The sequence below is a fragment of the Symphalangus syndactylus genome, chromosome 2 (assembly GCF_028878055.3).
Source record: "Symphalangus syndactylus isolate Jambi chromosome 2, NHGRI_mSymSyn1-v2.1_pri, whole genome shotgun sequence".
In the NCBI taxonomy this organism is placed as follows: Eukaryota; Metazoa; Chordata; class Mammalia; order Primates; family Hylobatidae; genus Symphalangus; species Symphalangus syndactylus.
The window spans coordinates 114,841,508-114,855,904 of record NC_072424.2 but is presented as its reverse complement, the minus strand read 5'-3'; the positions used below and the strand labels follow the sequence as shown (position 1 = coordinate 114,855,904).

The 14,397-nt window shown below is 41.5% G+C and overlaps 1 protein-coding gene across 5 annotated transcripts in view; it reads left to right on the top strand.

The window, feature by feature from the left end:
• Nucleotides 1-13,087, top strand: part of IL20RA (interleukin 20 receptor subunit alpha) — a 43,501-nt gene extending 30,414 nt beyond the window's left edge. For 2 of the 5 annotated variants that reach the window (XM_063622332.1, XM_063622336.1), the window contains exons 3-7: nt 2,591-2,772; nt 4,498-4,673; nt 5,234-5,378; nt 9,192-9,331; nt 10,705-13,087. In XM_063622332.1, coding sequence (XP_063478402.1) covers nt 2,591-2,772; nt 4,498-4,673; nt 5,234-5,378; nt 9,192-9,331; nt 10,705-11,502 — 1,441 coding nt within the window. In that variant the 3' untranslated portion in view covers nt 11,503-13,087. The remainder of the gene's footprint in view (nt 1-2,590; nt 2,773-4,497; nt 4,674-5,233; nt 5,379-9,191; nt 9,332-10,704) is intronic. The other 3 variants (XM_063622335.1, XM_063622334.1, XM_055265057.2) reach the window with 3 other exon arrangements.
• Nucleotides 13,088-14,397: the final 1,310 nt, after the last annotated feature.

Genomic DNA, 14,397 nt, shown 5'->3' with positions numbered 1-14,397 from the left:
AGGAAAGAAATCACTTTGCAAAGAGAAAAGGCTCGTGAGCATGTCCTTGCCTCCTTATCCATTAGGTGGAGCAAAGAGCTTGCTCTGTCCTTTATGTTTTATGTGATTCAGAAAGGGATTTTAAAAAAATAGACAGAGTCATCACTGCTCTGTGTGAGCAGATCACTCAGATGGTGCAACTTTTAAAAATATGTGTTTAAAAAGAAGCTTGCCATGTTGGGGTTCTTACATGCCTGTGCATGTGAAAGAGGGACAGGAATATAGGGCAACGTATTTCACTGCCAGAGGGCTCCAAGCTCAGCTCTGGAGTCAGATAGTCCCCAGTTCATAGCCAGGCTATGAACCTAGCTGGGAAGGTTACAGATTATACTTTTATACTTTTGAGTGAAGTTTGTTTCCAAGATGAAAATTTACCAAAAGTTTAAATTCTATCCACCAAAACAATTAATGCAAAAAAATAGAATGTAGCACTAAAAACAGAAGTTTTGGCATCAGGGAAGAGTGGTTCAAATCCCAGGAATGCCGTTTACTAGTCATGTGAATTTGAGTGGATCCCTTAATCTCCCTGAGCCTCAGCTGTCTCATCTGTAAAATGGGATGAAAATAAGAGCACCTACCCCCTAGGGTTGTTATGATAATTAGATGAGACAAACCTTGTAAATCAGACCACTGAGGGCCCCATATGGCTGTTTGCCATGCGTGAGCATCATTACTGGAATATTTGCTGAGTGATTCTGGTCATCATTCATTTATTTTGTTGAAAATCTTGTAAAGAGCCTTTTCTCCTGCATCAGCATCTGTCATGGGAAGCTGCCTTGCCTTTGGCAGAGTGAGGAAGTTTGAGGAGGGAGGGGTCACATAGGCAATGGCAATAGTCTTCAAGCCACGACTCAGGACTCTTTGATGACTCATGAAATGAATGTTGAGAGACATTATTTTTAATGGAAAGGAATGGAATGGTGTGGAATGGAGTGGAATGAAAAATAACTGAATGCAAGGCATGTGGTAAATTTAAATATTTTCTTGTACAATTTTTGTTTTAATATGTTAGATAGTTTTATATTTTGTGAGCTGAATCACAATGTAAAATGTATTTTTTTTTCCCTGTGGATCATGGTCAAAAAAAAATTGAAAGCCCCTAAGTAACAGTGATCACTTGGATGGAGAAGTTGATCAGTAAGACCTGACTATATTTCAGATGTCTTTTGGTAGGTATGGTACTTAGGAAATGGGAAACATTTACTTTCAGAAATCTGTTGCCATATTCTGAAAAGAGAAAATATCCTTAAGCTTTGGCAATACATGGACATACCCTCTTTCTCAAGACGCACTCTTCCCTTGACGTTTATGATATTTTTTTCTCATCCCTCTTTAGTTGCTATTTCCAGATCTTCTTTCTATCCAACCTTTAAATCTTGACACTCCTGAAATTTTATCCTAGACTTTGTTTTGTCTCCATGGATCATTCATTCATGCTTGTGCCATCAATGAGCAGTTTGATGACATTGACTCCAAAATCTCTACCTCCCATGCACATACTCAGGCTCAAGGCATCAAAAGTGAACATCTTATCTTCCCCTCCTACCCTGCCTCCCCATCCATTTCCCAAATCTGTTCTGTCTCAGTGCTCTTTATCGTAGTAAATATCACCACCATTCCACCCATCTGCCCCAGACAGAAAGAGACAGCATCCTTAACACCTTCGTTTCCCTAATCTGTTACATGTTTTCTATCACCAAGTCCTATCTCCTAATATTTCTTGCTTTTGTCCTGTCCTTATTTATCCTACTGCCCCCGTCCTTGTCCAAGCGACCTACATCTTCCCCTGGACCACTGTAGTGTCCTCTCAGCTGCTCCCTAGGCTGCCGCTTGTAACTCATCACCTTTCCCATGCTGCCTCCCCTGTCCCTTTCACTGGTTTATCACATGTTACCTGAACTCGACACTTCAGTCTTTCCCACCTGAAAAGGGCTAAAAATATTGCCACCTCCCTATTTGCTATGTGAGTTGTGTTTTTAATACAGAAAACGAAAATCAATATGACCAACCTAGTCAATATTATCATGATCACTATAATTATCAAAAATGCAGATTTCTGTATGCACTCCAGCCTCGTGTATTTTCCCTAGAATCATTGATGCTTAGAGTTTTATATGCTATGAGAACATCAAAGTAGTTTTTCTTCCAAGTAAAAAAATGACAAACTGCTCTTCAAACAATCCATCAAACTGACCTTGTGTACATAATAGACTGAAAACCTACATAGATAATTACTAGAAGAATTGATCAGACAATATGTAAAAATTTCACTGTAGCCAAAGAATAACAATCAAATATATGCTTTCAAAATATACTATCCATATTATAATTCACAGAAAGAAAGGTGATTACAGAAACTCTGACTCATGTTCCTGACAGCTAATGAAAAAAATTGCCCGCAGCAAAAGTGGATTCTTTTTTATCTCAATGACAGGCACTTTTGTTTTTCTGAAGAGAAGGTCATCAGTTCCATTCCATTTTATAAAACGACTGAGTTTTTTTATTGTAAAGTATAGAGGGCACCTCATTATTAATTCAACTTCTTTCTTAGCAGATATGGGCAAAAGAAATGGCTGAATAAATCAGAATGCAGAAATATCAATAGAACCTACTGTGATCTTTCTGCTGAAACTTCTGACTACGAACACCAGTATTATGCCAAAGTTAAGGCCATTTGGGGAACCAAGTGTTCCAAATGGGCTGAAAGTGGACGGTTCTATCCTTTTTTAGAAAGTAAGTAATGCCATTATTGCAATGGTCAGTTAAACATGTATTAATATCAGGTTTAACAGTCTCAGCCTCATAGACGGCCTTGCCCAGAGGCTTGGCTCTATTCTGGACCAGTGGGTTGAGTGAGCAGGACAAAGTCCTTAACCTTGCTGGCTCTGAGTCTCACCTTGATTGACTGATTGACTGATTGACTGTAGAGACAGGGCCTCATTATGTTGCCAGGCTGGTCTCAAACTCCTGGGCTCATGCTATCTTCCCACCTCAGCTTCTCAAAGTGTTAGAGTTACAGGCATGAGCCACCGCACCCAGCCTGAGTCTCATCTTTAGAGTGTGAAAGGTTTAGCCAAGTGATCTCTAAGACCTCTCCCAGATCCAAAATTGATACTAGATGACAATGATATCAAATTTTGACTTTGTCTTACTACTTAGTGGAAGCTACGTAATTTGAGGAACAAAATGACTTTATTTAATGTGGGTTTATGGACTATTAATGTCTCCACAAGATTGATTAAAGATTGTCCTGATTATCCAACTATGCTGCTTCTTGTATGAACTTGGTAGTGTGATGATGTAATTTCCAAGTGTAACTCAGAATTAAGGCAACTTCTTCCTGGTATTTACTTTTATAATGTTGCCATCCCCTGAGCTATGGCTGACTCAGTCATGAAGGACCCACTCAGGGCTGCCATAATGAGCTCTGCAAGTGCTCCATAAGTCCGAGAGCCCTTCTGGATCAGAGGTCAGAAAACTACCCTTGGGACAAATCCAACAACCCCCTTTCTGTTTTTCTACAAGCCAAGAGTTAAGAATGTATTTATATTTTTAGTTTCTAAAAATCCAAGGAATATTTTATGGCATTAGAAAAGTAAAGGAAATTGGAATATTGATGTCTATTCATAAATAAAGTTTTATTGGGACACAAGCCACACTCATTTGTTTATATAGTTACCTTAGATTGCTTTTGCAATACAAGAGTGGAGTAGTGCAACAGAGATCATATGGCCTGCGATGCCTGAAATATTTACTGTCCAGACCTTTAGGATAAAAGTCGCCTGGTCTCTGTTCTAGATCATTCTCATCACATCTCTGACTTTCCACTTACCAAATCATGTTGTTGTCATTTATCACCAACTTTTCAATTCACAGAAATGTTACAAACAGTTTTGATTGTATTAACCATCTACTGTTTATGCATGTGACTAAGGAAACAGAACACTTGAATTTGCTGTTCTAACATTGAATCAGGCTGTGTGAAATGGTTTCAAGATTTGGCATAACTCAGGCCCACCTTAGTACATTTTGAGGCATCTCCTGTAAGAAGGTGTCTTTTAAGGCCAGGCGCAGTGGCTCACACCTGTAATCCCAAAACTTTGGGAGGCCGAGGTGGACGGATCACAAGATCAGGAGTTTGAGACCAGCCTGGCCAACAAGATGAAACCTCGCCTCTACTAAAAACACAAAAATTAGCTGGGTGTGTTGGCGGGCACCTGTAATCCCAGCTACTTGGGAGGCTGAGGCAGGAGAATTGCTTGAACCCAGGAGGCGGAGGTTGCAGTGAGCCAAGATTGCGCCATTGCACTCCAGCCTAGGCGACAGGGCAAGACTCCATCTCAAAAAAAAAAAAAAGAATGTCTTTTAGGGCCTTGATCCAAGTAGGATTATATGGTAGCTTTATCTAAGGTAATTTTTCATCTGAACATGATAATACCCTCTTTCTCCCCGTTTAAGCACAAATTGGCCCACCAGAGGTGGCACTGACTACAGATGAGAAGTCCATTTCTGTTGTCCTGACAGCTCCAGAGAAGTGGAAGAGAAATCCAGAAGACCTTCCTGTTTCCATGCAACAAATATACTCCAATCTGAAGTATAATGTGTCTGTGTTGAATACTAAATCAAATAGAACGGTAAGCCTGAAATGGAATGGGGCATACATTCCTGTACCACTCTGTAGCTAATGTGGGAACAAACAACCCTGATGCATTGATTCTCTGCACATGAATCTGGGAAGTCATGATATTCAAAAGATATGCCACACAAAATACAATTCTATATACAGAAATTTTACAGAACTAACTTCAGATCTTCTTTACAGAAACTCTGTTGACAGGATATGGTGTTATTGGAGTGTAGAGAGATTGTACACTTCACTTTGATGGAGAGCTTTCACTTGCACAGTCTTTCTCTGAGAAGAAAAAAAAAATGTGAGCAAGGACCCAGGACAATGAATAAAAACTCTATCCATGTGTTGTTTAGAATTGTTCTCAGCATTGGTCCAGTTCCTGACCATGCTCTGCTAAGCTAAAGGAAAAGAGTATATTGAAACTGTTGCTGAAAAAAAAAAAGCTTATACTGATAGTAAAGAATTAAATGGTGCCTTGGTCTTTTATTTCCTTCTACAGTTATTTGTCTGGGGTGGTCCCAGAAATGTCTGGCTCTAACCAGTGTTTGCAATTCCCTATCCTAGTGGTCCCAGTGTGTGACCAACCACACACTGGTGCTCACCTGGCTAGAGCCGAACACTCTTTACTGCGTCCACGTGGAGTCCTTCGTCCCAGGGCCCCCTCGCCGTGCTCAGCCTTCTGAGAAGCAGTGTGCCAGGACTTTGAAAGGTAAGCTTTAAAAAATCTTTGCTGGTCTAGGAAGGAGATCTGCTAAAACTAGAAGTCAGTATGACGGTTTAGACAAGGTTTTGACAAATCCGTGTCTAACAGAAACAGGTTGAGGCAAAGGCAGAAACAACTACCACCAGCAATGCGTGGAGCAACCCGGGACTCTGCCATTGAGCTTGGCCGACGTTCGAAAGTGTTCTCACACCCTCGGAGAATTCATACAGGTCCCGTGTCCACTACCAGCTGCTTTCCATGGTCCTTCGGCCACCTGCCTTGTGAATTAACAATGATGAATTTTACACATGCATTTTTTCTTCTTTAAAATCATAATCAGGCTGGGCATGGTGGCCCACACCTGAAATCTCAGCACTTTGGGCGGCCAAGGAGGGAGGATGGCTTGAGCCCAGGAGTTTAAGACCAGCCTGGGCAACATAGTGAGACCTCATCTCTACAAAAAGTAAAATCAACCAGGCTTGGTAGTGCATGCCTGTAGTCCTAGCTACTTGGGAGGCTGAGGTGGGAGGATCACCTGAGCCCAGGAGAGGCTGCAGTGAGCCATAGGTGCACCACTGCACTCCAGCTTAGGCAACAGAGTGAGACCTTGTCTCAAAAAATAAAAAATAAAATCATAACCACTCTGATCAATAGAAATTCTGTGATCTTCAAGAACATCAGACAACTTTATTGCTAGAAACAAAGCGTTATTCTAAAGCAGAATTCATTTTTTACTTTCCCTGGGGAATACTAATTATAGGTGCTTCCAGTTGTGTTCAAGTGCCACTAATTGGCTGCATGAGGGTCTGGGATCCACAAATCAGTGATCACTTCCTTATCCTTACAGTTGGTTCTCTCTGTTTCCTTTTATTTATCTCCTTCTCACATTTCCTACACTGGGCTGCCAAGGAACCGTGATTGGAAATACCCATTCCTATCAGAAGACATAGAGTTGTGAGCTTGGCATTTGTTTAATTTTTCTGCCTTCACAGTGAGAGGAGCTTCAACTCAAAACTTGCAAATTGAAAAAAAATAAATCCTAAAGTTTGCCTGCATCAAAGGGCTCTTCATCCATTATTCCTCCGCTTCTTTTCCAAACAGCTGGTCTAGAGACAGAGGCCCACGACCTCCACCCCATGCCTTGGCTCTATCACCAGCCATGGATAGGAATCCATAACCCCTGCTTTCCTCCTCCCTCACCCCTCCCACCTTTCAAGATGAAATGGTCCCAAAGTCAAGGGAACTTTGTGAGTACATATGAAAAGCGCAAGGCTTTGCTTTGGACTCTCTGTCTTTATCATAGCTTTTCTTTTATGATGAAGGAGTCTCTACCATATATCAAATGAAACTAAAATGCCAAGCAAAACAAAGCATATTGAAGAAATCGTATTTGTATTTGGGAGAAGTGCTGTCTTTACTAACACCTTGATCAGTGCCAGCTGGTGGGAATGAATTTCCAGTGGAAAATCATTAACGCAATTGGAGCAAAAGCAGATTAAATTCAAAACTTCTCAGTAAGCAGATGAAGCCCACTTTCTCACTAATATGAAAAAAGTGGCCAAGTGCAGTGGATCATGCCTATAATAACAGCACTTTGGGAGGCCGAGGCAGGAGGATCACTTGAGCCCAGGAGTTCAAGACCAGCCCGGGCAACATGGTGAAACCCCATCTCTACTAAAAATACAAAAATTAGCCAGGCATGGTGGCACACACCTTTAGTCCAAGCTACCTGTGAAGCTGAGATGGGAGGATCACCTGAGCCTGGGGAAGTCAAGGCTACAGTGAGCCGTGACTGTGCCACTGCACTCCAGCCTGGGCAGCAGAGTGAAACCCTGTCTCAAAAAAAAAAAAAAAAAAAGAAAAATTAACGGAATAACAAGGCTCTATTTCTCGTTCTATACCCCTGCTATCCCAGCTGTTAGATCACCAAAGATATCTTTCCAACACACTGGTGTGAGGACCTGCTTTCTGAATAATCAGTATTACCTCTATTGGAACTATTCTTTAAAACATATTTCTGCTCTCTAGGCCCCCATCCCTAAAATACAATTACAGTTTATTAGGTTTGTTGTAGTAAATATGGGCTAGTGTATACTAAATGCTATCAGTCATTGTTATGACTTTTTTCAATTAGGACAGGCTCAATCCAGGGCCCAGGGATTGTATTAAGAGGGTTGGACTGAGTTATAGGCTACAAGCAGGGCAGGTGGTGTTCTGACACCCGCAGCATCCGCATTGCAGCATTGGCACGTCTCTGTGTGGAACCTGGTGATGAATGTGCTCCTTGGGAATTGTGCAGGGTAACTGGCCCGCATGTGGAACTTTTCCCACCGGCTCTTGTTGACAACCCTCATCAGCCATGACACATCTGTTTCCAGGCTTTCAACTGGATAGTTAACCAGATAGTGACTTTGCTGCTTTCTCTTGGGCCCAAGCATCAAGAGCATCCAACATTCTTCTGGATTAGAATGCTCCGGTCACACTCCTGCTGGTTTTGTTAGTGTGTAAGGAGCACACTCGGACTTTTGTCATTTATGCTGAAGCTGCTCTTTTTCCTACAGCTGTATCAGTCAGGATTCTCCAGAGAAACAGGACCAATAGAATACATATAGATGCACATATCAATATATTTATTTGTTTAGAAATATTGACTTATTTTAAGGCGTTGGCTCACAGGATTGTAGAGGCTGGCAAGTCTGAATTTGTAGGATAGGCAGGCTGGAGACCCACGGAAGAGTTATTGTTTGCAGTTCGCACCCAAAGGTAGTCTGCTGGCAGAATTCCCTGTTCCTTAGGGTCATCAAGACATTTTTTATGAAAGTCTTCAATTGATTGGATGAGACTCACCCACATTATAGATAGTAATCTGCTTTACTCAAAAACCTACTGATCGAAGTGTTAGACTCCCATTAAAAAAAACAAAACAACAAAAAAAAACCTTCACAGAAAGCTCTATAATAATGTTTAGCCAAATATCTGCATACTGTGGCCTAGCCAACTGGACGTGTAAAATGTACCATCACAACTTCCAAGTATACCACAGTGGCTTAACAAGTATAAGCTAGTCACAATGAGCTCTAGTCATCAGCTATATGGCCTGATCTATGGTGTGGGCCAGGGCTGCTTTTATTAAAACGATTTCCCAGGTCTTTTCATTCCTCTGCGGACTTTTACTCATCATGAGCCTACAGCACAGCGGGCCCGGGAAGGGAGTTAACTGCCATTCACACTGTACACTGTCCAGCCACCTCCCTATACACATCCCCAGGCTCCAGCCCTACCCAGAAAGTCCAGCCAAACAGTGCAAGAACGGTTCTACTACTCACATAAAAGTGGCGTCATGCATTCATGTCCTTCAGTGAACATGCAGAAAGATTGAGTCAAACAGGTGGCGTGGAAAAGTGGAGCAATTCAATGGGATATTCACTGGAGGATTTTGTTGTTTGAAATTCTGTGACTTACTTGAATATCAAATACACTTACTTTCAAATATAGGAACCTGCATGAATCTCATAGCCAGACATACGACGGCGGAATGTGCTGACTTGGATGACTGATGTATTCTTAGTGTAAACATTTGAGGTACATTCAGATGATTCCTTCAGACCGTCTCTTGTCAGGGAGAGTAAGAATTCTGAGACCGCTTATAAAATTTAGCTTAAGCTTCTCAATGTAGAGGTGAGAAAACTGAGTTCCCAAATGTAAGTGATCTTCCCAGAAGCAGCTTAACGATACCAGTTTTTTTCCCATCACATCAAATCACAACTATCTAATCCCTTCCCCCGACTTCCTACCTTTTTTTTTTTTTTTTTTTAACAGATCAATCATCAGAGTTCAAGGCTAAAATCATCTTCTGGTATGTTTTGCCCATATCTGTTACCGTGTTTCTTTTTTCTGTGATGGGCTATTCCATCTACCGATATATCCACGTTGGCAAAGAGAAACACCCAGAAAATTTGGTGAGTACTTGGTGTGGCAGGGGTCTTTATTATAATAGTACACCTCCAGGAGGACAGAAGAGGAGGTTCTAGAACAGATTCAGTTCCCTTTAAGGGCAGAGTGAATTTAAAGTTAAATAGCTGGTGAATTAAAAAACACTTTCCGGGCTGGGCATGGTGGCTCACGCCTGTAATCCCAGCACTTTGGGAGGCCGAGGCAGTTGGATCACTTGAGGTCAGGAGTTCAAGACCAGCCTGGCCAACAGTGTGAAACCCCATCTCTACTAAAAATGCAAAAATTAGCTGGGTATGGTGATGCACGCCTATAATCCCAGCTACTCGGGAGGCTGAGACAGGAGAGTCACTTGAACCCAGGAGGCCAAGATTGCGGCAAGCCGACACTGCACCACTGCACTCCAGCCTGGGTGACAGAGTAAGACTCTGTCTCAAAAAAAACAAACAAACAAACAAACAAAAAAATGCTTTCTGGATTAGCTCACTAACAGAACCTTTTTCCTTAGCTTTGAAAAGATGTTCTATTTAATGACCAGATTATACAAGGTCCCACAGATAAGTTCAGTCATGATCCCTGCCCTGCCCTTCTAGAAGTTCAAGCCTAGTTGGGGACTAGAATTTCAAAATAATACGTGAAGGCTAAGATGAGAGCAGGCACTGGGAACTCTGGGGGTACAAGGAGGGCCCCAAAACCCTATACAGGGGCTCAGCTCTCATGCCAGGGCTTGGCTATGAGAGGTGAGTAGGAGTTAGCATCCGTAGTGCAGACAGAAGAAACAGCAAGGTGGATGTGTGGAAACTGCATGACATCCCTAAACCAGGAGGCTCCAGATGAGGAGCTAGAGAAGAAGATGAGACTGGAGAGTGGGCGGTGGGTCCAAGTAAGGGGAGAGCTGGGGTGCTGTTCTAAGGAGCTCGGCCTCATTCTACTGGCAAAGAGAAATCTCCATAGGGTTTCAGGTTAGGAGCATCATAGTCAGTATCAAGGTTTAGATCCAACCAGATATTAGTTCCAGGACAACTTGGAGTGGAGTAAGACTAGAAACAAGAAAAGCACCTAGGAAACTGTAGCTTTGTCCAGGGGAGAGAATATTCAAGTCTAACAGGCGAGAGTGTTAGATTCAAGTCTAACAGCCCTGGACTGGAGAAATACCCACCCAGCGAACCACTTCTCGCTTCCAACTATCTTTTGTGTGTCTTGGGTCTCTTGCCTCCCAGTGAGTGAGGTTTTCTGTATATTGCAAGCATAACTTTCATTTACATGAGTTGGTAAGAGTAGGTCTTTAAAACTATCTGGTGACAAGATATTCTACCTAACAGCTGTTTTTAATGTCTCTCTAAAGTGAAAAGGTGAAAACCATTCTCTTTTCTCTTTATAGATTTTGATTTATGGAAATGAATTTGACAAAAGATTCTTTGTGCCTGCTGAAAAAATCGTGATTAACTTTATCACCCTCAATATCTCGGATGATTCTAAAATTTCTCATGAGGATATGAGTTTACTGGGAAAAAGCAGTGATGTATCCAGCCTTAATGGTCCTCAGCCCAGCGGGAACCTGAGGCCCCCTCAGGAGGAAGAGGAGGTGAAACATTTAGGGTATGCTTCGCATTTGATGGAAATTTTTTGCGACTCTGAAGAAAACACGGAAGGTACTTCCCTCACCCAGCAAGAGTCCCTCAGCAGAACAATACCCCCGGATAAAACAGTCATTGAATATGAATATGATGTCAGAACCACTGACATTTGTGCGGGGCCTGAAGAGCCGGAGCTCAGTTTGCAGGAGGAGGTGTCCACGCAAGGAACATTATTGGAGTCGCAGGCAGCGTTGGCAATCTTGGGCCCGCAAACATTACAGTACTCATACACCCCTCAGCTCCAAGACTTACACCCCCTGGCGGGGGAGCACACAGACTCGGAGGAGGGGCCAGAGGAAGAGCCATCGACGACCCTGGTCGACTGGGACCCCCATACTGGCAGGCTGTGTATTCCTTCACTGTCCAGCTTCAACCACGACTCAGAGGACTGCGAGCCTTCTGAGGGGGTTGGGCTCGGGGAGGAGGGTCTTCTATCTAGACTCTATGAAGAGCCGGCTCCAGACAGGCCACCAGGAGAAAATGAAACCTATCTCATGCAATTCATGGAGGAATGGGGGTTATATGTGCAAATGGAAAACTGATGCCAACACTTCTTTTGCCTTTTGTTTCCTGTGCAAACAAGTGAGTCACCCCTTTGATCCCAGCCATAAAGTACCTGGGATGAAAGAAGTTTTTTCCAGTTTGTCAGTGTCTGTGAGAATTACTTATTTCTTTTCTCTATTCTCATAGCATGTGTGTGATTGGTTCATGCACGTAGGTCTCTTAACGACGGTGGTGGGCGCCTGGAGTCCAGGGGCTGGCCGGTTGTTCTATGCAGAGAAAGCAGTCAATAAATGTTTGCCAGACTGGGTGCAGAATTCATTCAGGTGGGTGTACTCTGGCCTCTTGGTTCATTATTTTCGAACAAGCACACTTGTACAGTTATTTTCTGGGTACTTCCCATGTGCACATAGCACTGTAAAAAATATTTCCCAAAGATCATTCATTTTATGAATACCACTTTTTCAGAACTGGGTTTATTGCGAGCAGGAGGAGATACTTAAAACATGCACACATACCAGGTTGGTGGGAAGTTGGTCACATGTGAAAACCTCAACTATTTAATCATCATGATTCATATTTTGAGTGAATACATCAGGCACAGACCTTCATGATGTCACACACTCTTGGCTACTTTAAGAGGCCATCTTTAATACTTTATGAGTAGTTCTGGAGTGTAAACATAAATTAGCATTCTTTTGTAGTCAGAAAAGTGTCCTCTCAATAATTTAGTAGGGGCTTATTGTCTCTCACAACCAACCTAAAAGAAAATGACACATTTTATAACAGAATATTACATTTATTTCTGGAAATGTGTTTTCAAAAAGATATTTACATAGTCTGTAAACTAGAAAGTGTTCAGTAAAGCACTAGGTTACTGTGTTACTATTATAATATTAAACATTAGAATAGGCTATGGTTCAAAGACTCTTTGGAATATCTATGAATGAATATCCTCTATTCTTATAATATTAAAACCCATAAGTAAATATAGGACATACAAGAGAAATAAGTTAAATGACTATGTAAGGGAGAGTTTATTAAAATTTGACAAAATTTACTGTAGGAACTAAACTATGCCATAAAACAATAGCTTTCTAGTTCAATTCCAGTAACTGTTCCCATCTCCTTTACCACTTGCTAAGAAAATTAAATTTTTCAGTCACGCTGCTTTGAAATGGGACACAATCTATGAAGTTGAACCATATATAATTGTTGATATTTGGCTGTTTTTAATCTGACAAGCAGTAACTTCATATGGTTTGCCTTAATATATATTTGTTTTAATCATGAACTCATAATCCATTGATGCTCTTTCATGAGAACAGATATCACCCATATTTCCTTATTGACATTTTTGGTACAGGCGGACAACCCTGCTAGGAGAGATGGATTCTGGGGTCATGACCTTTCGTGATTGTCCACAAATGCAAACAGTTTCAGATCTAATGGTTTAATTTAGAGAGTAATTATATTAATCAGGGTGTTCTGTTATTCTCAATCTTTATAGAAACGATTCTGCTGGTTTTGAAGACAGATGTATTATGCTAACTGTAAAAGTAGTTCAAGAGTGAGAAAGAATGAATTGTTATTAAGAGCAAAAGAAAAATAAAGTGATCGATGATAGTTTTGCTTATTAATTCCATTCACAAAATATTCTCTAAGCATCTAATATGTCTTTCAGTGTCCTCATCTGTGCAATAGAAATAAGAGCTGCCTTAGGGCTGTTTTGAGAATTGAAAGAGTTGGACTATAGAAGGTACTTAGACCTGTGCTGGGCACATAGTGAGTGCTCCCTGTTTGTCATCATCATCATTAACTGCCAGGTCCCATTACTAACTGCCAGAAAGAAACGCCATTTAGACATACAACTATAGTGATTCAAAGGCATACCTTGTCTAACTCTGTTTTTCTTACCAGAGAGTAAATAGTAATTTGCTTCCTACTTTGTGCCCTCAGATTGAAATCCTTCAGTGGTTCAGCCACATTATCTGGCTTCGTAAAAGGGGAATCTAATTCTGAGTTGCTTTTACATCTCTTGTTATTCCAAGCATGTCAGAAATATTGAGCATTCTCTAATTTTGCTGTTTCAGTTCTTTGCAACGTATGTATATATTGAATCTGTATATGTATACACACACATTCAAACATGAGCATACAGTAGCTATTTCTCATGGGGGTGGTGACATCTTCTTAGATGTGGTATATCTGTGTGGGAGGCAGCTGTCATGCATCCTGTACCTCCTGTGGCCACGCCTCACCATCTCCAAGAAGCCACCCTCTGGTCCACTTCAGATTCCATCTCTATGCCTGAGGTTCAAGTGGAGCTGAGAAGTTGAAGTTTCAGAGTCTGACAAGTCAAGTTGGCCCTCTGTATCTGTGGGTTCAGCATCCATGGACTCAACCAATAGCAAATCAAACATTCATTTTTTTAAAAATCCACAAAGTTCCAAAAAGTGAAACTTGAATTTGCATCACACTGAGTACTACACTGAATGCACTTACATGAAGTGATGTCTAGGCCTATTGGGCATTACAAGCAATCTAGAGATGATGGAAAGTACACGGGAGAATAAATCTACACCATTTTATGCCATGGACTTGAGCATCCATGGATTTTGGTATCCTCAGGGGTCCCAGAACCAATCCCCAATGAATACCAAGGGACAACTATACTGTCCATCTTATCCCCGGTCATTCCCAGGATTTTATATACCACTTGAACATTAGTTAAGTTTTCCTTATCTAATAGAAATAAAAAACATCTATTAGCAGCTCCATTTCCACACCCCATAAATCCTAAACAACTGGTGAACGAAAATACCACCGCTACAAAGTGAATGAAACGTAGTGCCACGTCTTCCTCTCAAGAAGGAAGTGAGAGAAGTGAACTGTCACTGGAGCCCATAACATGGGAAAGATCTGGTGCCCGCCCA